Source organism: Leptopilina heterotoma, unplaced genomic scaffold (genome assembly GCF_015476425.1).
Source record: "Leptopilina heterotoma isolate Lh14 unplaced genomic scaffold, ASM1547642v1 Lhet_121, whole genome shotgun sequence".
NCBI lineage: Eukaryota > Metazoa > Arthropoda > Insecta > Hymenoptera > Figitidae > Leptopilina > Leptopilina heterotoma.
The window spans coordinates 959,132-986,827 of NW_025110839.1; the positions used below are offsets into that span (position 1 = coordinate 959,132).

At 21.6% G+C, this 27,696-nt stretch overlaps 2 protein-coding genes across 2 annotated transcripts in view; one reads left to right on the forward strand and one right to left on the reverse strand.

Moving 5' to 3' along the window:
- LOC122511259 (serine-rich adhesin for platelets-like) overlaps nucleotides 1-27,696 on the forward strand; it is a 223,437-nt gene that overhangs the window by 72,468 nt on the left and 123,273 nt on the right. The gene's annotated exons all lie outside the window — the stretch shown is intronic.
- LOC122511276 lies at nucleotides 19,328-21,162 on the reverse strand. The gene is made up of 2 exons (XM_043626429.1): nucleotides 20,620-21,162; nucleotides 19,328-19,749 (listed from the first exon to the last, which is right to left on the reverse strand). The coding sequence occupies exons 1-2, from the start codon at nucleotides 20,804-20,806 to the stop codon at nucleotides 19,463-19,465; spliced, it is 474 nt and encodes a 157-aa protein (XP_043482364.1). The 5' UTR covers nucleotides 20,807-21,162; the 3' UTR covers nucleotides 19,328-19,462.

The following is a 27,696-nucleotide window of genomic DNA, read 5'->3' on the forward strand; positions in this document are numbered from 1 at the left end:
TGAAATGTAATTAAATTCTTACAAAAAAATTAAGAGAATAATTCCATTTTTCTAGGAATTTACTTTAAATTGTATTATAAATAATTGAAATCCTCAGAAAAATTTTGTAATTTTTGAAAATGATGGAATTCTTGCAACGAATTTTATTACATTTTTTTAAATAATTGAAATCCTGTGAAGAATTTTATTATTTATGAAAATAATTGAAGTTTTGCAGCGAATTTTTTTTTAAATAATTGTTTTTTTTTGAAAACTTGTATTAAAAATGTAAATTTTGAAAATTTTTGAATTTCAGCGAAGAATTTCATTATTTGTAAAATGTACCTAATTTAATTCTTGCAAAAAATTTTTGAAGATAATTTTATTTTTCGAGAAATTTATTTAATAAATTGTATTAATAATAATTGAAATAAATGAATAATGAATAAATGAAATAATTCCACAGGAATTTAATTATTTACAAATTTACAAATTTCTTCGCAATAATTCAATTCTTTTCATAAATAAAAACAATTTTTACAGGGATTCAATTATTTTCATAAATAATAATACTATAATCGCAGAATTTTTATTATTTTTAATGCAATTTTAATCGAATTTCTAGAAAAATGTAATTATTCTTAAAAATTTTATTTAAATTTGTCAAAAGAATTCAATTATTTGAAAATTTATGATAATTAAATTCTTTGTGAGAATTCAATTATAAAAAATATTCAATTATTCAATAACATTTTTTTTAATCAATTAAAAATTTTTTTTAAATTCTCTCCAAGATTTCAATTATTTTTATAAATAGCCAAATATTCTTCGCCGATATTAAATTATTTTCAAACCTTTTTTGCAATTCAATGATTTTCAATATCTAGCCTTTTCACAAAATTTTCCAAATAAGAATTTAATTATTTAAAAAAAATTTAATAAAATTCTACGCAAATATTCAAACATTTTCGTAAGTAATAAAATTCTTTTTTTGGAATTCAATTATTTTTATAAATAATATAATTCATTCAGGATTACAATTATTTTTAATAAAATTTTAAAATCGAATTTCTAGAAAAAGGTAATTATTCTTAAAATTTTTATTAAAATTTGTCAAAAGAATTCAATTATTTGACAATTTGATAATTAAATTCTTTATGAGAATTCAAATATAAAAAATATTCAATTATTCAATAAATTTTTTATTTTTGTATTCAATTATTTAAAAAAAAAATTATCGCCAAGATTTCAATTATCTTTATAAATAGATAAATTTTTCGCCGATATTCAATTATTTTCAAAAAATTTTTGCAATTGAATGATTTTCAATATCTACTATTTTCACAAAATTTCCCAAATAAGAATTCAATTATTTAAAAAAAATTTGATATAATTCTAGGCAAACATCTAATAATTGTCATAAATAATAAAAATTTCACAAGAATTTAATTATTTACAAATTTTTTATAAATTTATTCGCAATAATTCAATTATTTTCATAAATAATAAAATTCTTTTTAGGAATTCAATTATTTTCATAAATAATAAAAATCATAGAAGAATTTCAATTATTTTTACTACCATTTTAATTGAATTCCTCGAAAAATGTAATTAATAATTATTCTTAAAAATTTTATTAAAATTCATTGAAAAAATTCAATTATTTAGAAATTTGTTAATAAAAATGAACAAAAAGTTTGAACGTTCAAATGAACGAAATATTTTTTGTTAAAGATATTTTCATAGATTATTGATTACAATAATTAAAGAAATTTGTAAATAAATATAATAGAACATTCGTTTGAGTGTCTAATAATTTTTAAGACTGAATCAGAATATTCTTTAGGGTCAGGAAAAAATTGAAAATTTTGTCTGGTAATCAGGGAAAAGTCAGGGAAAAAAAAATTAAATTTTTGTGGCAACTCTGAAGTACAAAATAAAATTAATCTTGAGAAATCTTGTAGAGAAAATGTATTGTATCATGAATGCGATTTGTTCCGATCTGACCCAATTATTTTCAGTGTATACCGATCTTTAACTTTCGATCAAGACCATTCGTGCGTTCCATCAAAATGAAAGGAATTTAGTATCTCAGAATAAAAGTCTTAAATCGTTTAGTAGATCTTCAAACCAAAAGCAATTTTTTAAAAAAATATTTGCCATTATTTACGATTGTAGGACATTTCAAAGCAAATGTTCTAAAATAAAAAAGTTGTGGAAATATTTATGAGAGGCTGAGATCAGCCTTTTAAAAAATGCACCGAATATTTTGAAAATTAAAACTATGAAAAAATGGAAAACTTTTCCTGCTAGGATTGAGTTTTTTTTCTTTAAAGGAATATTGTGTTTATTCTGTGACTATCAGAAAGAGGAGAAAGAAAAAATTGAAATTAAAATAAAAATTTTCTCATGGGTAAGCGCAAACTGAAATTTACATTATCGTCCTTGTCATGATCGCTCAGGCGTTTAAGTCCGATGAGTCAGCAAACAAGAATAACCTAATTATATTCTAATATATAGCTCTCAAATATTGTTCTTTTCATTTCTAGACGAACGAATTTCAAATAACCTTCTTTTTAAAGAACCTAGATAAGAATGCAATCAAACTCTTTTAATTTTAATTATAGTGAAAATTACTAATAAAATTGTGGAAAGTCGTCCAACGTCCACTAAATAATTTAGTAATAATTTTATTAGGATTTAGTGAAATTGTACTAATTTTTTAAAAATGAAACGTGGACTTCAGCTTCTCTCTGGAAATCAGGGAAAAAGGAAATAAAGTTTTTAAGGCAATACTGTGACCATTAAATCAAAATTCAAATAAAGTAGGCTGTTTCTATTTTAATTCATGCAGGGCGAATAAGTTGAAAATTCTAAATCAAGTTTAATGTGATTTTTCTTGTTTTTTAGGACAAATAAAGAGATACGTATTTTTTTGATTTGGCGAAAAAAATTTTTTTTGCAGAGTTATGAGTATTTGAAAATTTTAAGGCACATAGTGATTTTAGAGCTAAACAGCTGAAAAATTATTTTTAAATCTTTCTAGTTTTTACAAAAATCAATATTTTTCAATTCTGTTTCTTGATTTTAGTAGTGTTTTTGATACTCTTTCATTACAAACTTGAAAATTTGAAAAATTTTGAAAATTAACAAAATGGCGGCCATTTTTAAAAAAATTTTTTAAAATAACTATGTTTTTATTGTAATATTTATTAATAAATAAAATATTAAAGATTAACTTTACTAAGAAAAAGTCACCTTTTTTGAAAGGGTAATTTTTTTATCTAGAAACCCCAAAAAAATTTTCAGAAAAATAAAAAATAATGTTTTGGAGAAAATTGAGATCTTATATTTTTTGAAAAATGGCCGCCATTTTGTTAATTTTTGAAATTTGCAATTTTGAAAAGAAAAAGTGTCAAAAGCACTATTAAAAAAGATGAACACCCTTGTATACATGAAAAATATATATGTCGACACATTACTCAAAATAATGAGTTTTTTTATTTTCTGAAAAAATTATAGGTACTTCCAAAAAGTTATAGCGAACATGAGACCTTTTGGAAAAAGTTCCTTTTTCCATCTAGAAACCACAAAAAAATTTGCAGAAAATTAAAAAATGATGTTTTTGAGAAAATTGACTTTTTTGATTTTTTAAAAAATGGCCGACATTTTGTTAATTTTCAAAATTTTTCCAATTTTCAAGTTTGTAATGAAAGAGTATCAAAAACACTACTAAAATCAAGAAACAGAATTGAAAAATATTGATTTTTGTAAAAACTACACGGAAAAAAAAATTTTCGATTGTATCATTTGATCCAAATATAATAATTGTGTTTTCTTGTAACAGAAGAAAGCGTTTCTTACTAATTTTCAAACTATGCGATTCATGAATAAAAAAGAAGCGAAAGTGGATTGTTTTATAACACCATGTAGTAGTCATATAATTTAATTTTTATATTTATAATACAAGTCGATTCTAAAATAAAAATTTGCATTTTATTCTTTTGCAATTATTATTTATTCGTTAATTTCATCAACAAGAAAAATTATATATCTGCTTTTTTTATTTCTGTCGAGAAAAATCAAACACAATTATTTGAATGGCTACAGGAATATATTTTTTTACTTGCCATAAAAATAGATACGAAAAATATGAATTTTATTGAAAAGAATTGAAATTCTTTGCAAAAATTCAAGTATTTTAAATATAATTTTAAAAAAATTTCTCGAAAGAATTCTTTAAATTTTTAATAAATCTTAATAACATGCTATATAAGAATTTAATTCTTTTTAATACAATTATAATTGAATTCATTAGAAGAATTTAATTGTTTATGAAAATATGTATATAAAATTCTTCAAAACAATTTTATTTTTTTTTTCAAAAATTTTAATAAAAATTATAATAAAGTCTTTAACTCCCGAGTGGTTTTAATAATAAGACAATAATTGATTACATTAATTCAATTATTTTCAGAAATAAATAAGATTATCATATTTTTGCATAAATTCAATTATTTTTAATTTAATTTTAATAAAATTTTTCGCAGAAATTCAATTATTTTCATAAATAGAAAAATTCTTTGTAGAAATTCAATTATTTTAAATACAATTTCAATAAAATTTGTCGAAACAATTCTATTCTTTTTAATAAATTTTAATAACATTATATACAAGAATTGAATTATTTTAAATACAATAATTTTAATTAAATTCGTTGAAAAATTTTGCAAGAAGTCAATTATTTTAAAATTTCTCCAAAGAATTAAATTTTTCTTTAATTTTGAAAAACTCCTCGCAAAAATTTAATTATTTTGAATATAATTTCAATAAAATTTCTCACACGAATTCAAATATTTTCGAAAATAATTAAATTCTTTAGAGGGATTTTCAAATATTTTCAATAATTCTTATGAAATTCTTTATACGAATTTAATTATAGTCTGCACAATTATAATTGAATTCCTTGAATAAATTTAATTGCTTATTAAAATTTACATAAAATTCTTCAAAAAATTCTTTTCACAAATCGAGTATTTTCACGAATATAATAAAATTCCTCGCTGAAATTCAATTATTTTAAATAAAATTTTAATTTAATTCAGCGAAAAAATTTACATAAGAAGTTAATTATTTTTATAAATAAATTCAATTCTTTAAATAAATTGAATTATTTTGAATATAATTTAAATAAAATTCTTCAGAGGAATTTTCAATTATTTTCAAAATTTTTTATGAAAATTATTGTCAATTATTGTCAATACAATTATAATTGAATCCCTTGAAAGAATTTAATTTTTTATGATAAATTCTTCAAAACAATTCAATTTTTTTAAAAGACTTTAATAAAATTCTTCAAAACAATTCAATTATTATCAAACAAATTTTAATAAAAATCTTTACACGAATTCAATTATTTTCATGAATAAAAAACTCTTTGCAAAAATTCAATTATTATTTTAACTACAATTTTAATATTCAATTCGTCGAAACAATTTGCAACTAGTCAATTATTTTCATAAATAATAAAATTGTCTTCGCAGGAATTTAATTATAATAAAATTTCTTCAAAGAATTCAATTTTTTTTAACAATTGTAAAAAATTCTTAGCAAAAATTCAAGTATTTTCAATATAATTTTAATCAAATTTTTTGCAGGAATTTAATATTATTTTCATAAATATAATTAAATTCTTCAGAGGAAGTTTCAATTATTATTTTTAAAAATTTTTACAAAATTCTTTATACGAATTCAATTATTATCAATACAATAAAATTATAATTTGAATTCCTCGAAACAATTTAATTTTTTTCAAAAAGTTTAATAAAATTCTATGCAAGATTTAAATTAATTATTACCGATTCAAAATTATAAAAATGTTTCAAAAATTACAAAAAGTAATACAACAAATTCAAAAGGTTTGAAATTGAATTTCTAGAAAATTTAAATTTTAATAAATTTCAACTAGAAATTCTGTAGAAATTAGTTTTTTGAAAAATATTTTTAAAATTGTTTTGAAATTTAATTTTTGAAAAATATGTAATAGAAAAATTTTGAAATTGTTGAAATTTGCTAAAATTATTGAAATTCAATTGTAAAGAAGTGGATTTTAAAAATAATTTAAGTGAACTTATTTTCTATTGAATAAATAATTGAATTCACAAGAAACTTTTTCAAAAATTATTAAAAATTATTGATTTAGAGAAGAATTTTATAGTTAAAAATTCCAGAAAATAATTGAATTAAAATATTGAAAATAATTTTAGAGAAGTTAGAATAAAAAAAATATTTTCTTGCGTAAACAATTATTTTTAGAGTAAAATAAAATCTTCTTTAGTCAAAATTCAGTCTAAAAATCAGGAAAAAATAAAATTTTTGTATCTTACTTTTTTATTTTTATTAAAATTTAAGATCTATTATGATCCACAAGTTTTGAACGGTCAACTGAACGAAATATTTTTTATTAAAAATATTTCCATGAATGTATTTCGATAAATAAATAAATAAATTACTGATTAGATTAAAAATTAGAAACTTAATTATTGAATAACAAAAATTTAATTTGAAAAGAAAAAATAAATTTCGTTCATTTAAACATTCAAAAATATAGGAACGTAACATTTACTTAGTTAAGAGTTAATTTTTTTAATATGAAAAATAATTTTTTTTTGTAAAAAAATATAGGTAAAATTAAAAAAAGTTAAAAAAAATATATCGTCATTCATTTAATAAAGTTGAAAACAATAAGAAGATGATGAATGAAAAATGAATTTAAATAAATTTTTGTCTAAAGAATGAAAAATTCGATTCAGGAAATAATAATGATGAAAATATAATTTTACATTTTGCGCACATTAATGCGAGTAGTAAGCACGTGAATCATCTTTAAGGACGTGTTCAAGAGAGCATATCCCTTCTTCGCTTTACGGTTGTAAATTTATCATTTTATAATTGCCTTTCATCTACGATACAGTTTTTTTTTCTTCTTTCGCATGATTGTTATCTATCTTCCATCGATTGTTTCGGATATTACCTAGAATAGATAGTTCAACTATAATTGCAATGGATGATAATTTTTCTCTTAAATAACGTACAATTGCAGTTATTCTTTATTTTCACTTTTTCGAATATAATGTAAAGAAATATTTGAAAAGTTTTTCTCTTTTTTTTCTTCATTAAAAAAGAGAAGGATAAAATTCTGTCAGTTTGTAGCAAAAAGAGAAAAAGTGTTTGAATAGATTTTAATTCAGATTAAATGTTTCGTTTATTTTTGCGAGGAATATGGGTGTGTCTGTATATATACATTTATCACCTAAAATGAATGAGAGAGTGAGAGAGAGAGAGAAGTCTTGGTGGAAAGTGATAAATTTATTGTGCACCCCTTTTCTCTCGTATCATCATACAGATTGTTGAAATTCCATAAATTCTCAATACATCAGAGAAAGAAGAAGAGTATGTCTAGCGAAAATTTCATTTTAATCTCGAGCATGCAAATTTTCGTTTTAGCCTCTTTTTCTTTATGCTGTTTTATTGGCGCACGTGTGTATAAAAAAGTCTATGTTGTAAAACTCATCTTCTTTTAATTAACTTTATTATATTTCCTCTATAATCTTCTTAATTATAACTCCTTTATTATTATTACATTAATTAAAATATTTTTATTCTATAATTAACTTCGTTAATATGAAGCTAGGAAAATATATATTTTTTTGTATTATTAGAAATATTTGTGTTTTTTCGATTATTTACTGCTTTTTATTACAAGTGCTATTTTTACTATTTCTACAATTATTTCTAGTTTCTTTTCTTTTGGTATTTCTTTTTAAATTTTTAGATATTTTTAGATATTACCAGACACATTACTTACTCACTAAATTTTTGAGTAATGTGAAAGTTGAGTTAATTTTTTGGTTAATTAGAAAGATTCATTTTCAAATAAGAAAGTTTCTATTATGTGTAAATTTGTTTCTAAAAACAAATATTCTACGCTAGTACAAATATGGAAAAAAATCAAACTACTTTTTCGAACGTTTTAGATTAGAAAAGTGACAGGAAAAATTATTTACCTCCCATATGCATAAAGAAAGTCAAATTAGTAACATTTTTATGTCTGAAACTCCGAAATGTATTTCAAAAATGTTATAAAATTCTTTGCAAACATTCAATTATTTTTATAAATAATACAATTTCCACAGGATTTCAATCATTTAAAACACAATTTACTTAGGTTTTTTTTTAAATAATTATTTTAAAATATTTTAATAAAATTCAATTGTTTAAAAAAAATGTAACAAAGTTCTTCGCTAGAATTCAATTATTTTTATGAACAATAAAATTCTTGTGACGAATTGAATCATTTTCAAAAAAATTAATTAAATTTGTTACAAAGGATTCAATTATTTTCATAAATAATAGAATTCTTAGCAGAATTTCAATTATTTATAATACAATTTTGAATAAATTCCTCGAAAAATGCAACTATTTTTTTTTAATTTTATTAAAGCTCTTCGAAAGAATTCAATTATTTTCAAAAACTTTTCGAAATTCAATTATTATCAATATTTACTATTTTAAAAAAAATTTTCCAAACGAATTCAATTATTTAAAAAAAATTTTTTGTAAAATTCTTTCAAACGATTCAATTATTTTGAAAATTGTTTCGAAATTCAATTATTTTCAATATTTACCATTTTAATAAAAAAGTTTCCCAAACGAGTTCCATTATTTAAAAAAAAAATGTTTGTAAAATTGTTTCGAACGATTCAATTATTTTCAAAAATTTTTCGAAATTCAATTATTTTCAATATCTATCTTAATAAAAATCTTCCCAAAATAATTGAATTATTTAAATGAAAAGTTTATAAAATTCTTTGTAAACATTTAATTATTTTCATAAATATTAAAATTTTCACAGGATTTCAATTATTTAAATCACAATTCACTTAAAATTTTTCGAAAAAATCAATTATTTAAAAAGACTTTTATAAAATTCTTCATAAAAATTTAATTATTTAAAAAATTTAATAAACTTTTTCACAAGAATTACATTTTTTTTTATAAATAATAAGGTTCTTCTCAGAAATTCAATAATTTTTAAAAATTTTCATAAAATTGATTACAAGAATTCAATTATTTTATCGTAGGATTTCAATTACTTTTAATACAATTTTGATTGAATTTCTCGAAAAATGCAATTATTCTTGAAAATTTTATTAACTCTTCGAAAGAATTCAATTATTTTCAATATCTATTTTAATAAAAAAAAAAAAAAATTCTTAAAAAATTCAATTAATAAAAAAATATAAAATTCTTTGTAAGCAATCAATTATTTTGAGAACAAATAAAATTTTCATAAAATTTTTCGAAAAAAATAAATTATTTAAAAAGATTTTTATAAAATGCTTTTCAAAAAATAAATTATTTAAAATAATTTAATGAAGTTTTAGACAAGAATTGAATTATTTAAAAATTTTGATAAGATTCTTTATAAGAATTCAATTTTAAGAAATATTTAATTATTAAATAATTAATTTAGAACTGAATTTCAGTTAAAATTTTAGATAATAATTAATAATTTAAATCTTTGCAAATTTTATTTATTATAAATCTGTATCTAATAATAATAAAATTTTTATTTTAAATTTAAATTATTTATGTTTTGTATAATTTTATTTAAAAAGTTCAACAAAAAAATGATTGAATTTTGTAAGTCGTCAAATTTAATTTTTCGATAGTTAGTTTTTTACTAATTTTTTCAATTTTAAAGATACTTTTTTGCTACTTTTGTAAAATAACAAATTAATAATTTCTTAAAATAGATCTTTAAATACTATTAAAGTCTTATGGCAACTGAAATTTTTAAAGATTTTATTTTTAAAAATCTTTTGAGATTTAATTGTTTCTAAAAATTTCCAATTATAACTCTTCTAATATTCAATTATTTTCTAAAAGTTTAAAACTGAAATTCTTCCCTCAATCAATTATTTTTCATAATTTTTCGAAAGTTTTTCAAGAATTCAATTATTATTTAAAATTTAAATACAAAAATAAATAATTATGAAAGAATTGTGTAATTCTTTATAAAAATTACAAACTGTAACTCTTTACAGTTAAATAGTATTGTTAAATGATCCACAAGTTTTCAACGTTTAAATGAACGAAATATTTTTTATTAAAAATATTTTTAAAAATTACTGATTACAACAAAAATTGAAAACTTAAATTTTACATTTAGAAACTTTATAATTAATTTTCTTGATAGTGACGCAAAACAATTGTAACTAAAATTTAATTAACAGAAAAAATTAAAGTTTTTGTTCATTTGAACGTGTTCAGAACTTTGGGAAGATGTTTTTATAATTTTTAAGGTGAGGAAGAACTAAGAAGATTTAAAGATAATTTAACTTTTTCAAAAATTTGATATTTTTTTTTACTATTTTGGGTAATATTTCATTATTTCGCTTATTTCCCTAATCTTGGAAAATTATACAGCTCAAAAATTTTGCAGGAATCACATTAGTACAATTTTTATAGTAAAATAGATAAAAGGATGAGGAATTATTTTTCGAAAACGGTGCTGAAAAATTTTAGATAAAATAAATTATCTTTTAAATTAGTTAATTTATTTTAATTTTAATCAATTACAGTTTTTTTTATCAACACTTAAAATTTTAATAGTTTGAAATTCTAATCGAGGAAAAAAGCATCTTTTAGTGACTAAAAACCAAAAGTATCCAAATAGTACGAAATCGTAAAAAAATAGTTAATAGTAGGTTTTAGTAGACGAGTTATTTATTTGACTTTTCTCCTTTGTATTTTTTTCTCGGTCATGTGCAAATAAACTAGGTAACTTGGGAACGAATAAAATTCATCGGAGCTGTTAATAGTACCGTAACAATAATTGTATTTGTCGTGCGTATGAACTTATGTACAGTCGTATCCTTTTTTTTATTTCTCTTTAACCGTTACATACACTTCTTTACATACAAGAATTTTAAAATCATTTTTTCAAATATTTTTCTCCCAAAAAATTATATTTTTAAACTAAAACAAAACTCGTTCTCAGGCATACAATTATTTCAATAATTCACCAGAGAAGAAGAAAAAAATTCAGACCAAGTTTCGTTCTCTGTAATTATCATCATTTCTTATTCACTGGAATTGTTCCAATTTTTATTCAACGGAATTATTCCACTTCTTCCTCTTTTTTTTCCTTTTTTTGGAAATAATTTTGAAATTCTACTGAAATAAGCCAATTCTGTTTTAATTTTTTTTTTCGGTAATTAAAAAAAGTATGTACCGTCAACCAGGGCCATCGACTATTTTTTGACTCGACGATTTATTAAAATTCAGAATTAAGAAAACAGGGCTCGAACTAGGTCCGTAACTTTGCTTGAAGTCCGTAAAAGTCCGTTTTTTGAAAAAAGGTCCGTAAAGTCGGTAAATTGGACGATATAATTTGGATGATTTTAGAGAAATTACAATTGATTGCAGGAATTCAATTATTTCCAAGAGTAATACAATTCTTCGCAAAAATTCAATTATGTTCAAAAATGTTTTAAAATTCTCGTCAAAATTTCAATTATCTTTAGAAATAATTAAATTCTTCTCCAAAATTCAATTATTTTCAAAAATTTTAATAAAATTCTTAACAAAATTTCAATTATTTTCAAAAATTTTTCTTAATTCAATGATTTTAAATAGGGATCTACTATTCTAATAAAATTTTCCAAAAGAATTCAATTATTTAAAACAAAATTTAAAAAAATTCTACACAAACTTTTAATTATTTTCAAAAAATAATAAAAATTTCACAAAAATTCAATTATTTACAAATTTGATATAAATTTCTTAACCATAATTCAATTATTTTCATAAATAATAAAATTCTTTTTACGACTTCAATTATTTTCATAAAAAATAAAATTTATGGCAGAATTTTGATTATTTTTAAAACAATTTTATTCGAATTCCTCGAAAAATGTAATTATTCATAAAAATTTTATTCACATTCATCAAAGGAATTTAATTATTTAAAAATTTGTTGATAAAAGTCTTTTTGAGAATTTATTTGTAAGAAGTAATCAATTATTATTTAATAAATTATTTATTTTTGTATTTAAATAATTGAATTCTCGTAAAATTTTTCAATCAAAACTGATTTGAACATTAATTTTTTTTTAATTTTAGATAATAATTGAATATTTATTTATTTATTTTATTTATTTATTTAGCAGTGGATCATGAATTTTTAAAAAAATTGAATTTCAAAAAGGTTTTAAATTAAAATCTTGGAAAATCTAAAAATTTTCATACTTTTCAACTAACAATTCTGTAAAATTAATTTTTTTTTAAAGTTCTCGTCAAAAATTCAATTATTATTTTTATAAACAATAAAATTCTTCTAAGAAACTCATTTGTTTTCAAAAATTTTAATAAAATTCTTGTCAAAATTTCAATTATCTTTAGAAATAATTAAATTCTTCTCCAAAATTCAATTATTTTCGAAAATTGTAATAAAATTCTTGTCAAAATTTCAATTATTTTCAAAAAATTTCCAAAAGAATTCAATTATTTAAAAAAAAAATTTAATATAATTCTACACAAACCTTTAATTATTTTTAAAAAATAATAAAAATTTCACAGTCGAAAAACTTCACCTTTAATTATTTTCAAAAAATAATAAAAATTTCACAGGAAAAATTTCACCTTTACTTATTTTCAAAAAATAATAAAAATTTCCCAGGTATTTCATTATTTACAAATTTTTTTTTATAAATTTCTTCGCAATCATTAAATTATTTTCATAAATAATAAAATTTTTATAGGGATTCAATTATTTTGGTTAATAATAAAATTCTTATTATAGGAATTCAATTATTTTTATAAATAATAAAACTTATTGCAGAATTTCAATTATTTTTAATACAATTATAATCGAATTCCTCGAAAAAATAATTGAATTTTGAAAAGGTTTTAGATTAAAATCTTTGAAAATTTGAATTTTTTATATTTTTAATTAACAATTCTGGGGAATTAATTTTTATTTGAGAAAGTTTAATTGCCGATTTTTTTAATATTATTTAAAGTTTTCATTTTCTAATAAATATTTAATTGAAGAATTTACAAATAATTGTAATTTTGTAAAATTGAATATATAGTAAACAAATTGATTTGAAAATCGTCAAATAACTTTTTCGAAAATTATTAAAAATAATCGATTTAACAGCATGTGACTGTTACAGAAATCAATGTTAATTTTTTCGACCACTTTTCTCTTAAAATATTAAATAAATTAAGCTAGTTTTTTGTGAATAACTCTAAAATATAATAAAGAAGAGCAGTGATGTGCAAAAGTTTTAATAATTCTAAAATAAATTATAAAAAAAAAAAAAAAAATACTTTGAAATCGGAAAAGACGAGAAATTGATTAAAAGTGATTTTAAGAACTGATAATTTTAAAGTTATTTTTTAATAAATAATTTTAAAAATATTAAAACTTTTTCACATCACTGCCCTTCTTTATGATATTTTAGAGTTATTCACAAAAAACTAGCTTAATTTATTTAATATTTTAAGAGAAAAGTGGTCGAAAAAATTAACATTGAACCCGAGTCGAAATTTAAAGTTTGAATATATTCTAATAAGTTCTACATATGCAGTACTTGGTAGACCTTATTCAAATCTTAACTAATGTTATATTAAGACCTGCTTAAGTACTACATAGTTTACAAATTTCTATTTCAGTATAAGTATAGAACTAAAGTAGACCTTATTTAAGACCTGTTTGAAGTCTACTAGAGTCTGCTAATACAGTAATATGCGCCTGCGCTTCGAGTTATTGTACTGAAAGGTACATTTTAAATGTATATTTTGTAAAAATAAAATAATTTTTATTAATAAAATTCAAATAAAGAATAATTATTTATAATTGGAATCATAAATAGATTCAAACAATTCACACATTGTCTGATAAGAATAACTTATTTGTTTACAATTCCATATAAATAAATATCTATAGAATTTTCTTAATAAATTATTGTTTTTTATTTACAATACATATAAACTGTACCTAGTAAGTACACCAAGTTAAAGGTATACACTTAAATAAATAAAAATAATTTATAATTTGAAATAATACAAAATTATATATTCATTAAAATTCCTTAGTTACATAGAATGTAGTATGAAAACAAATTAGATTATATTAAATAAAACTAGGTACAAAAATTTAAAGTGCTATTCTGTTAAATCAAATAAATTATTATCTTCTAAATACTTATATTCTTCTACAACCTCATCAATTATCGAATCATCATCATTAAGTTGATCATTTTCTGGAGCTTCTGAAGATTTTTTCCCTCCTTTCCCTGAATCTTCTTTTTTGGATTGTTTAGTTGCAGAATTCCTTTTGCGACTATTTATTTTGTTGTTAATAAATTTATTTATTGTAATTTTTAAAATTTTGTGGCTGATGACATTTTCTGATAGTTTGTTCACCCAACCTAAATATATATTTTTAAAAAAGCTTGGATTATTAAATCTTTCATTAGGAATCTTAAATTTTTAAAATTGATAATTGTTAAAATAATATGTAAACATACCGTGCAAGCCATTATAAATGCGAATATCTATTCCTGGCCGTTCGCTCCTTTTACCACTGGCGGAATAATGTTTTATGCTTTCACCATACACTTCCAGCAACGTTGCTTTGACAATTCCTTTCCAATCATATCCTTTATCAGTTTTAGTACTAAGTTTGATAAAATTATATCTTTCGTTGCTTAAGTAAAATCCGCAAAGTGGTGATATTTCTATCTAAAATTTAAAAAAGAGAAATATTTTATAAAATTTTGCTCATTTAATTGTTTATTATAGTTTTATACAAATATAAAATGCAAAAAGCTTTGATTTTACCATGTCTGGTCCAGGTTCAAAATATTCTACAGGAACCTGAAATTACCAAAAAAGAGGGAAGAATTATTATTAAATCTAAAAAAAATTCTTTTATTACCTTATGATTATATATACTCACATGAAAATTAACTTTAGAGCTTAAGTTTGTTTTCTTTCTCAATTCGCGGGAATACTCCATAGTGGCAAGTAGAAATTTCAAAAATTGTATTTGGCTCCTTTTAACTGCAAGTATTAAATAATTTTTATAAATATAATTGTACTATTAAAATTGTTTCTATTATGAAATTAGTAATTTTTGACTAATGAAATAGAATCGATCATTCGTTAAATGAATTAGTAAGCGTTTTATGCAGTTGGTAGCAGAAAACTACTACTTCATTTGTGACGCGATCTGAAGAAATGAAAGCGAAGAAAGGGACCTTAGAAGCAAATCACTTTAAGGTGATTCAAAATCAGTGTTTATTAAATATTTTAGTTCAAATGAAGACTTAAACATTAATGATTTGTATTCACAGTTGATCCTTTTTTTGTATTTTAATTTCAAAAATTACAAACATAACCTATAATTTTTTGCTTCCAAGGTCCCTTTCTTCAGATCGCGTCACATTTGTCAAGGGGACTATTACATTTAGTAAACGTTGTTAATTAAAATAGTAGCTTTAATGAATAAGAATGTAGTGTTTTAATACCAATTAATACTTTTTTACTGAAAACTTGCCAAAGAGGTTATGTATACTTTAAAGGTACAGTATACCAAAAAAAAAAATACTTTAAATGCAATTTCTTTAAGTATGAAAAGAGATATCTAAATAATTCTTTGCATATATTTTCACTAAATATTTTACAAAAAAAATTTTCTTTTAGTTCACTCTATAAAGGTTTCAATGCTGGTTAGTACCCACTTTTGTTTAAACGTTCCAGTGAGCTAAAATCAAGCTCGCTGTGATCTTATGCTGTTTTTTTAAAAAATTTGCAGTGGCTAAAGAAACACGCGAGGAAATTTCAAAAAAGTTTGTATAAAATATTATGATGTTAAAATATATTTGCAAAGTTTTATTTAGAATTGTCTTTTTGTTATTAAAGAAATTGCATTTGACAAATTTCTTATCCTTTTAATGTGTACTGTTCCCTTAATGAATGATTCGTCCTACTTATCCATACATTGTACAGGAAGTACAGCTGAAAGTTTTTTAACACTTTCGAAGATGTCATTATTTTCAAATTCTGAAGAACTATCACCAGATGTTTCATCGTGAGAAGAATCATGATTTTCTTCATAGTCGTACTGATTTTTGACATTTAAATTTTCTTTCTGCTCTTCAGACCTGAAATGCATAAAAAGTTGATATTAAATAGTAATAATTGAAAAAATTAGGATCAAAATTCCAAAAGTCAGCCACAATAATTAGTTGTTGTAGAATAAAAATTCTTTTAAATAAATGTTTGTTTCTCCTAAGTGTTGTTATCGATTTTAATCGAGAAAGTAAACAAGAGCTTATTTGTGTAAAAGAAAGAAGACAAAATTTCGACATTGTTATTCCCTTTTTTACACGGAGAGAAAATTTATTACATATATTAACACATATCATATATATTTTGTAAAAGTTTTTACAGTTTAGGGAAAAAGTGCACCAAACCGAAACTTTGCTATCAAAAATACTAAACAGTGAAAGAAATAATTTGAAATTTAGTAAAGTTAGATTAAAATTCTTGATATTTGATATTATTATACTAAATTTCATATTATTCCTTTCACTGTTTAGTATTTTTGATACCAAAATTTCGGTTTGGTGCACTTTTTCCCTAAATTGAGAAGCACTTTTACAAAATTTAATATAATTTTCTTTCCGTGTAGATTTTATTCTTTTTGAATATAATTATTATTATTATTAATTATTTAATTTTAAAGTTAAATATAAGTTCACTATTTGGTTATGTAAAAATAACTACAATTTTGGTACTTAATTTAAAATAAAGTTTTTTAAGAAAAAAAGTGAATGTGATTGTTTTATCCAAAAAAGGCTTCAAAAATAGTAAATATCTAAGCAAAGCGCCACCTGTTTACTAGGTTCTGATTGTTTTTACTTACTGTAAATAGGATCTATCATCAGGCAATTCCTGCGGTTCAAAATATTGTAGCGAATCTAATTGAGAATTGCTACTTGGTTGCTCTACTTCCATTTGATCGTAATCTCCTACAGATCTTAAGGATTTAGTGTCAATTGTCCTAGGTCCACTTGTCATAAGTCCATTCGTTCTTGGTAAGATTGTCCTAACCCCATTTCTTTTTGGTACATTTGTTTTTGGTACAATTGTCCTTGGTCCATTTGTTCTTGGACCGATTGACGTAGGTCCCATCATCTTGGGTCCATTACTTCTGCATTCAATTTTTTTTTTATTTAATGACAATTTAGAATTTGAAGCTGTCGATTGTAATAGCAGTTGCCTTGATTTAAATCCTGAAGAAGTAGATGGTGCAACGGATGAAGTAAAATCGTTATTATTGTCTTCTTCTCCTTCTTCCTCTTCATCTTCTTCTTCTTCTGTTCCCGAATCTACTTCGTTTTTATTTTGGATTGAGGTTCTTTGTACAATTCGATGTGCTGGTTGTAAATATAATGTCTCTAAAAAATGAAATAAGATAAATTATTCATATTTAATTTACATCGTAATTGAATTAAATTCAGTGTTCAGCAAAAAATAAAAGTAGATTTTACCTTCTTGCAAATCACCTCTTTTTTGAATTTTTGATGGTGCAGAAAGTACAGGTTGTTTTTTTCGCATGCTTTCATCCGTTTGATATACATATCCTAAAAAGAAAAGGAATTTTAAAAGAAATTTATACCCTGTTTCAGAATTAATGAAAATCATATTTAAGATTTTAAAAATGAACTATTTCAAAAATTAATCAAAATAATGGATTTAAAGAAAATGTTTAGTTAACACTGGAAAAATTTACTTTTTGAGAAGTTACAACTTACTGCAGAAATTCGATTATTTTCAAGAGTAATAAAATTAAATCCAAAATTTCAATTATTTCTAATACAAATTTAATCAAATATTTTAGAAAATGTAATTATTCTTAAAAATTTTATTAAAATTCATTACAAGAATTCAGTTATTTAAAAATTTATTGATAAAATTCTTTATGAGATTTGAATTTTAAGAAACATTCAATTATTCAATAAATGATTTATTTTTGTATTTAAATAAATGAATTGTAGTAGAATGTTCAAATAAAAATTGATTTTAAAATGAATTTCAGTTAAAATTTTAGATAATAATTGAATATTAAAAGCAATATAGCGTGGATTTTTAGAAATAATTGAATTTTCGAAAATAATTTTTTAAGAAAATGGAATTGAATTTTTTTTATATTATGTTAAGTTTTTATTTTCTAATATATATTTAATTGAAGAATTCACGAATAATTGAAATTTGTAAAATTGAATATTGTTAATAAATGGATTTTGAAAATTGGAGAAGAACTTTTTTGAAAATTAATTGATTTGAGGTAGTACGCTCGTGATCGCACTTTTCTATAGAATTTCATGAAATTTGAAATCAGAATAGTTAATAACAAGATCTATGTATTTGCAAAATATTAAAAAAATTGACCGTTTCTAAAACAAGATATTTAAGTTAAAAGTTTGTTATTTAACATGGTTAACCTATAAAGATTGCATATAAATGGCACATTTCTTCTAAAAACTTCTAAAATTGTTTATAGATTGTTTTCAAAAACTAATATATTATAAATGAATATTTGAAAAATTTAGAACAAAAAGATTTAACAATATTAACTGTTTCAGTTAAAAGATATAATATAATATTCTAATCTGACTAATATACTTGTGTGTGAGTGTGTCTGTACATAGGGCTGACTATGTATTCAGTACAATCCAAGCAAAAAAATGCTACAGTAACTGCACCATACTATAGCATTTTATTAAAATTTACTTTTGGGAGTGACTGTCGCGAGCGTACTATACCTTAAAGAAAAAATTTAGTGAAAAATTCTTAAAAATAATAATTGAATTGAAATGATGAAAATAATTTATTTTTATTTTTGTCAGTAATTAATCCGTAATTTTTCATTTTTTCCCGTAAAGTCCGTATTTTTAAATAGTGGTTCGATCTCTGGTACTAAGTTAAATGAATTAAATATTTTTAAATGCTGTAAACAATTTTTGCCTAAAATATGTCAGATAAATCAAATGTAAAATTCAATTACACAATAATATAAAGTTGAAAAGTATTTTTCCACGAATTTACATTCTTTCTAATTAAAAATCACTAAAATTTAGTAGAATTCATGTAAAAATTCTATAGAAGCATTCTAGTGAAATTCTGTAGAATATTCACTAGAATTCATATAGAATGATTCTAGTGAAATTCTATAGAATTTGTTCAGCTGGGAAGTAACTTTGAACTCTTAAGTTATTTACATTTTATTTGTACTTGAAAAACTAGAGAGGATATGGTCATATCATTGTCCTAAATGCTTTTATTTTATTAAATTTGGTCAAAGGTTTGTAAATAAACTTGCAACATATTAACTACAAGATTAAGTGCTATCCGGAAATATGTTACAGTGAGGAGTAAATTGAATCTTACCGTCTGTTGAGTGATCTACTTTTTGACGCTTCAAAGGCGGAGCAAATAACGGTCGTTTTTTTTTTATTATTTCATTCATGTGGCGAATATTTGATTTTTTTATGTTGTTTTGAAAAACTTTTTGTTTATTCAAAATTTTTTTATCTTCTATTACTTCTTCCGAAAAAATTTTGTTTGAAGGTTGTACAATGTCTCCTGACGCTGTTACAACCAACTTATCTAATACACTTGCATCTTCTAAAAATGAAATATACTTATTATTTATCCAAAATGTTAATTATTATAAAACGTTAGATGTATTTAAAATGTTTATAAAAATCTTGGGAAAAAAATTTGAAACTTATCAAAGTTAGTGTAAATAACAATTATTTCTTTCAACAATTTCTGAATTGACTAATTCTTAAAATATCTTTATACTGTACACAGAGAAAACGATTTATTTGATTCAAATATATTTTGTTTAAATCAAACTTAAAATAAATTGTAAATAAAAAAAATAAATAAATAAATTTAATTATTATATTATTATTATTATTATTATTATTATTATTATTATTATTATTATTATTATTATTATTATTATTATATTATTATTATTTATTATTATTATTTATTTTATTATTTTTTTATTATTTTTATTTTTTAATAATAAATTTTATGTTTTTTTAAATATCTTTGGTATACCGTCAAACATATATAAGTTTAATCGAAAAATATTTTTTGGTTCATTTAAAAAAAATATATATTTAATTCAAACATAAGTTATGGTTGATTTTAAATTATTTATAATCAACTTTTAAGTTTAAATCAAAGATAAAGTTTCAAAACATAATTTTTGTTTAAATCCACACAGAAAATATATTTAAGTTAAACATAATTATTCAAACAAATAATATTTTTGAATCAAAGAAGTAGAAATTCTCTATGTTTTGGGATTAAGCTTACAAACTTTTCTATTTGAATTAAGTATAATGTTGTCTCAGTTTATTATTTAACTCAGTGTAATTCCAAATTAGCAGAAAAAAGTTATCAAAATGAGTTTACCTCATATTGTTAAGTCAAAATTTTTGTGCATAACAAATAATATATAAAGCAATCAATACTTACGGTCTATCGCCAATATCTTTGCTTCACAATATTTAACTTCCTTAGTTGTGAAATTCTTCCATGGGATTTCAGCAACAGAGTGTAGATTACGTTTTTCTTTAGGAAAAGTCGTTAATGGAATAACATCTCGTAGAGATGTATTCTTCCACCAAATTAATGCGAAAAGTTTCTTCCCTCGTGGAGCCATTTTATATGGTTTTTAATTTCTCAAAATTAAAAAAAAATATATAATTAACACCGAATTAGAAATTTCACAAGTGAAAAATAATATTTAAAGTGTAATTCACTATTTCTTTAAAACACTTTCATACACAACTTCACAATTTTAACTTCGTAAAAAGTTATTTTCTTGAGAGCAGATTTATTCCTTTTCTGGCAAATGCTAGAGCACAACTAACACTCGAAAGGCTGTTGTGAGAAAATCCCTTGAAAAATATTCCAAATTTTTGTAAATCTCCTTCCTTCATCATTTTCACAAAATATTTTACAAATTTTCTACTTAAAGAAATCTATATGAAAAAAACTGTTTCTGAAAGTCATAAAACGGACCACTTTATTGCAACGAGAAACCCTCTTTGGCCATTCTAAGACAAACCAGATGTGGCGAACCTATTCAAAACACAAAATTCTTCAAAAGTTTTCATTTTAGAAAGAAAACGTTTTATACAAAGTACAAGATAATCTTTGCTTAAAATAACAAATATTTGTCATGTCTACTTTTTATAATGATAGTAAAGTTACTAAAATATAGAAATGTTTATTATAATACTTACTTACATATTTTCTAATAATTTTGTATTTTCTTTAACTGAATCAGTGATTTAATTACCAGTTATTTTTCATTTTTAAATTAAATTAAAAATAATAAATTTTAGTTTTACTAGGGTTTCAATGTATTTTTTAATTGTTTAAACAATTTATTAATATTATTACTGTCACCATTTAGATCGTGAATTTCAAAAAGGGCTTAACTCAGAAAAACGTAAGAGTCATTTTCACTATGAATCGTTATGCGAAAAGGACTCTTACTGTTATTAGACTCTTACTATTTTTAGAATTGAGCCATTTTTGAAATTGACGATTAATTTATTCAAATAATTGAAGAAGTTAAATTTTTTAAAAATATATTTTACTAGAAAGATTCTTTAGAATCTTTCCATATATTATAATCTTTATTTCAGCCTATGGTCCCAGAAACGGACTTAGTTAAACGTATTTTTAATAATGTTTGTTATCAAAGCAAACACAAAATTTTTAATAATAAATATAAATTTTAAAAATCAAGTTTAAATAAATAAGAATGTAGAATAGATGAATTTAGAATTTAGAATGTAGTAAATAGATAGGTACTCGTTTTGGGTTGAATGCGATAGTTCTCGTTCGAATATTTGTCACATCTGTTTAGGCTTAGGATAAACAGTCATAAAACTATGAAAGAAACGAAAGAAACAAAGGATCTATTTTATAGTATTTTGTAGTATACCTGTCTTTTTTACACAGTTCTTCAGGTCATACTTTTCTCACTTATTTTCATATTTGTACGTATTTATTATTATTATTATTATTTATTTGCTTTTGAAAAAATTAGAGTTGTTAAAAATAATTTAATTCCTGCAAAGAATTTTTGTATTTATAAAAATAGTTGAATTGTTTCGAATAATTTATTAAAATTTTAGGAAATAATTGAAATTTATTAAAATATTTAAAAATATTTGAATTCATCCGAGAAATTTAATTAAAATTGTTTTGAAAATAATTGAATTCCTGCAAAGAATTTTACTATTTATAAAATTAATTGAATTCTTGTGAAGAATTTTACTCTTTATAAAAATAATTGAATTTTTTCGAAGGATTTATTAAAATTTTAGAAAAGAATTGAATTTTTTCGAAATGTGCTAAAACTTTTTTAAAAATTGAATTTTTCCGAGGAATTCAATTAAAATTGTTTTGAAAATCATTGAATTTTTGTAAATATTTTACTATTTAAAAAAATAATTAAATTGTTTAGAAGGATTTATTAAAATTGTAGAAAATAATTGAATTCTTTCGTGAAATTTTTTAAAAAATTTTGAAAATATGAACAGTATTAAAATAAAAAATTTTGTAATTTGCTTAACAATAATAAATTAAATATTACGTTCCGCGCGTAACAATTGCAAGTAATAATATCATAATTATACAGTCTATCTAAAGTTAACAAAAAAAAAGTATAAACAAAAGACAACTTCAGAGTGTGAGGGACAGAAAAAGTAAATGAATCAATGAAAGAACACTCAAATTGTTATAGTTAATTAATAATAAACTAGCAACAAATCGCGCGGCTAACTTCTTACTGACTTTTTTAAATAAAATTACCAATTTTAAAAATAATAAAGTTACCAATTTTAAAAATAATAAAATTTGAAAATTTTTTAATTTAAATTTTTGTTGAAAATACTAAAAAAAAATGCAATTTTGTAGAATTTAAAAATAATTGCAAAAATTCTTTATAAAAATACAATTCTTCTTATTAAATTCACCTACGTTCAAATCTTGAAAAAAATTCTCGTAAAAATCCCAATTATCTTTATAAATAACAAAACTCTTCTCCAAAGTTCAATTATTTTCAAAAATTTTTCTAATTTTAATGATTTTCAATATCTACGATTTTAATAAAATATTTCCCAAAAACGAATTCAATTATTTAAAAAAAAATTTAATTTGAAATTTTAGAAAATGACAATTTTGAATGAATGAATTAAATAATAAAAATTTCAGAGGAATTCTATTATTTACAAATTTTTTATAAATTTCTTCTCAATAATTCAATTATTTTCATGAAGAATAACATTTTTTAACCAGGAATTCAATTATTTTCATAAATAACAAAAATCAATTATTATTTTCATAAAAAATAATTTAAAATTCTAGAAAATAATAATTGAATTAAAATGATGAAAGTAATTTTGATAAAGTTACAGTAACAATATTCTTATATTGTAAAATAATGATTTTATCTCTCGGTCATCTTTAATTTATTAGAAAACATGAAGAAATCGATCACTCCGAGTCTTCGCGACTCGGAGCAATTGATGTCTTCATGTTTTATAAACAATACTTTTATATCACACTAAAATTATAAATCTAAACAAAATAACAGCACAATAATACTTTTATAAGTTGTTTAATTTAAAAAAGGTTTGAATTTTGAATTTTTGAATGTCTTAATTCCTGTGGAAAATCCTGTTCCAAAGATAAGATTAAAATATGAATTGAGCAAATATTTTTCTTCTTTTTCTAAAACAAAATAATAATTTTCATAAACAAATTGTGATTGAAAGAGAAAATAATGGAAAATAAATAAATTCTCTATTTCTTAATCGCAGTTGTTTAATAATTTTCTAATTTTTTTAGAAGTAAAGAACAAAAATAATTTCAATTTGACAAAACATAATATTTAACAAAAATTTTAGTCTTTTAATGAAAAGAAGTAAAAAAATTTCGGATTTTCGGCTTTTCGAAGTGAAGTTAGATTTATAATAAAGGGTCTTTAAAGAGGGCAGTACTGTGTTGTCATATAGCGCTTTCTCTCTTACCGACAGAACTCAAAATAATTTGGTTTCATTAAGTCGTTTTTGCTTATGTTAAAGCAAACATATAAGTTTTTCTTTAAAATTTTCAGTATATTTAAGATTAAATATTCTTTTAAATTAAATATATTTATCAAAACAAATAAAATTTTTAATCTAAATTAGTTAATATTTTTTAAAATTGAGATTGAATTCATAACAAGTGTTAAACTTAAGAAAATTATTCAAATTTATTCTTCTACTTAAATTAGGTTTAAAATATTATTTATACTTTCTGTAAAATGATCTGATTTCCAATCAGTTAAATTTCACTGTAAATCAGTAAAAAATAATTAAATTATCAGTTATTTTTTATTAATTCGTCATTAAAAATTTAATTAAGTGGAATTTCTTTGTTCCATATTCAGAGAATGTATCTTATATTTTATATATATTTTATTTATATATATATATATATATATATATATATATATATATATATATATATATATATATATATATATATATATATGTATAAAATTTAATATTCATAAAAAATTTTATATTTTTATATATGTACACAAATTTATATATATGTATATATATATATATATATATATATATATATATATATATATAAAAGAAAAGCTTTATGTTAGTCACTTACAACATTCAAAAAGTTTTAAGTATAAATTTACACTTAAAGCGCAGGCGCAAGTTTAAACTAGAAAAATAATATACAATTAAAAATCTTGTAAGGCTCTAAGCAAAACTAAATTTTATCTCAGACTTTGTTAGATGCGGAGCAGAACTTGTCGACATAAATATGATAGAACTTAAAAGTCCTTAAATATACTATACCAAATCCAAACAGATTCTGAATTCTATCTCAGACTTTGTTAAACTCTAAGCAGAACTTGTCGGTTTAGATGTGATAGAACTTAAGAGTCCTTAAATATACTATACCAAAACCTTACAGACTCTACGTAGAGTTTGTAGGTATTAAAAGTATCTATTCAGAACTTATTGTACTCTAATAGATTCTAAAGCAACTTTAAATTTCGACTCGGGAATTCTGTAACAATCACATGCTGTTAAAAAAGAATTTTAGTTAAAAATTCTTGAAAATAATAATTGAATTGATAATGATTTTATCACTCGGTCATTAATTATTATAAAACATGAAGAAATCATTTCTTTCATGATTTCTTCATGTTTTATAGTTATGAAAAATTTAATTTTTAGTTTTAAGTAAAATGTTCTCTTATTTTTGACTTGGACTGGTTACATTTTTGTCAGTAATTGGTCCGTAATTTTTCAATTTTTGGTCCGTAAAGTCCGTATTTTTAAATACTGTCACTGGTTCGAGCCCTGAAAAAAAACAATTGTGTATTGCAGTGTAATAAGAGTATTGGAAAATAATAGAATAGTGACAAAGAATTTTCGTGCATTATTTTGCGTGGAGTGAATATAAGGAACTCTGAGGGAAAGTTTTGTCTAACTTTGCTTTTTACGTTGGGATATTTGACGCCCGAGTGTATGGCTTCTAATTATAGTTTTACTCCAAGTAAAACTAAAACCACGCTGAGTGACTATTAGTTGCATTCCACTCTCTATTTAACCAGATGAATTTCATTTTGAAGCAAAGAGGAAACCATCAGCGCCCTTCAAAACTGACAGAAACTTTGGTTTTATATGTCTTCTTCATCTTTGAACGAGAGACATTCTCTCTCGCACGAAATATCAAACAACCCTATAATGTCTACGTCTATAGTAGTAAGAGACCTTTCACTTTGAATCGCCAGTTTTATACATTTTCATGTCCTTTCTCCTCAATTTTTCAGCATCAGCTGAAATATGAGTGTATTAGAAATGCTGCAAAAATTACAAAGCTCTTTGTAGTTTTCTCTGCTCTTGCTTTTGCATTTTTTCTTCTTTTTGTTAATTTGTTACAGACAGACTTTTCACTTTTTCCCTGACCCTAAAAAATTTTCTGATTCACTCTAAAATTGTTAGTTATACTCAAAAAATGTTCTTTCACATTTATTTATAAGTTTTCTTTAACTTTAACTTTTTCAAAAAAAAATTAATTCTGCAGAATTGTTAGTTAAAAGTATGAAAGAATTCAAGTCTTCAAACATTTTCATTTAAAACCTTTTCAAAATTCAATTATTTCTAAAAAATTTATGCTATAATGCTTTTAATATTCAATTATAAACTAAAATTCTAACTGCAATTCATTTTTAAATCAATTTTTATTACAAAATTCTAAGAGAATTCAATTATTTAAATACAAATAAAATGCAAATAAATAATTTATTGAATAATTGAATGTTTTTTAAAATCAAATTTCCATAAAGAATTCTTGCGAAGAATTTTATTAAAATTTTACAAAAAAATTAAATTTTTGTGAAAAATTCACAGAAATTCAATTTCAAAAATTTTAATAAAATTCTTGGCTTAAATTATGAAAATTAACAAAATTCTTTGCAGATCTGCAATTACTTTCAGAATTTTTAATAAAGCTTTTCGTAAACATTTAAATATTTTGGTTAAATAATAATAATTCTTTATAAGAATTAAATAATTTTCAATAGGTACAATTTTAATTGAATTCCATGAAATACATAATTGAAAATTGTTGAAAATAATTGAAATTTAGCAAAGAATTTTATTATTTGGGAAAATAATGGAATTTTTGTAAGAATGTTATAAAAATGTTTTTAAATAATTTTTATAAAGAAATTTATTTAAACTTTGGAAATAGTATTTGAAATCTTTAGAAAAGTTTTATTACAATTGTATTTTCAGAATAAAAACATTTTTGCGAAGAATTTTGATTATTTATGAAAATAATTGAATTTCTGTAAAATATTTTATTATTTATGAAAAGAATAGAATTATTGCAAAGAAAATTATAAAAACATTCGTAAATAATTGAATTCCTTTGAAATTTTTATTATTTATGAAAATAATTAAATTCTTTTGGAAAATTTTATTTAAATATCACCTAGATATTAAAAATCATTGAATTGAGGGAAATTTTTGAAAATAATTGAAATTTTGCCAAATAATTTTATTCAAATTTTGTTTATTATATATAAATTCATTTATTTATGAAAATTATAAATGCAACTCTTTTGAAATCCAATTAATAGTTTATGAGGCAAACAAGAAAGACACCAAAATTGAGAATTTTCTTATGAATTCTAAAAATTAAATTTTTTCCAGTACTTCAATTAAAAATTCCTGACTTTTTCCTGAATTCCCTGACTCATTCCACTTTTCCTAAATTTTTCCCAAATTCCCTGATTTCCTTGACGTATGTCAACCCTGTGTTAGCTAATAAGTTAGTGTCGACGCTGAAGGTCGAAAAGGAATTTTTTTTCAACAAAAACTGAAAGGATAGAACCTTGTTTTTATGTTAAAAATGTACTCTGAAATATTAATATTAAATATTCCCTACACGGAAAAAAAAAGTTCCCAGATATTTCAGGAATTATTTCCTAAGTCTTGGATACGTGGTAAC

Bases quoted from the DNA above. Each gene is read 5' to 3' on its own strand.
- LOC122511276 (XM_043626429.1), bottom strand. From the start codon at position 20,806: ATGGCTCCACGAGGGAAGAAACTTTTCGCATTAATTTGGTGGAAGAAT. The intron at 19,750-20,619 runs GTAAGTATTGAT...TTTCATTTTTAG, and splicing joins AAAGATATTGGCGATAGACC to AAGATGCAAGTGTATTAGAT.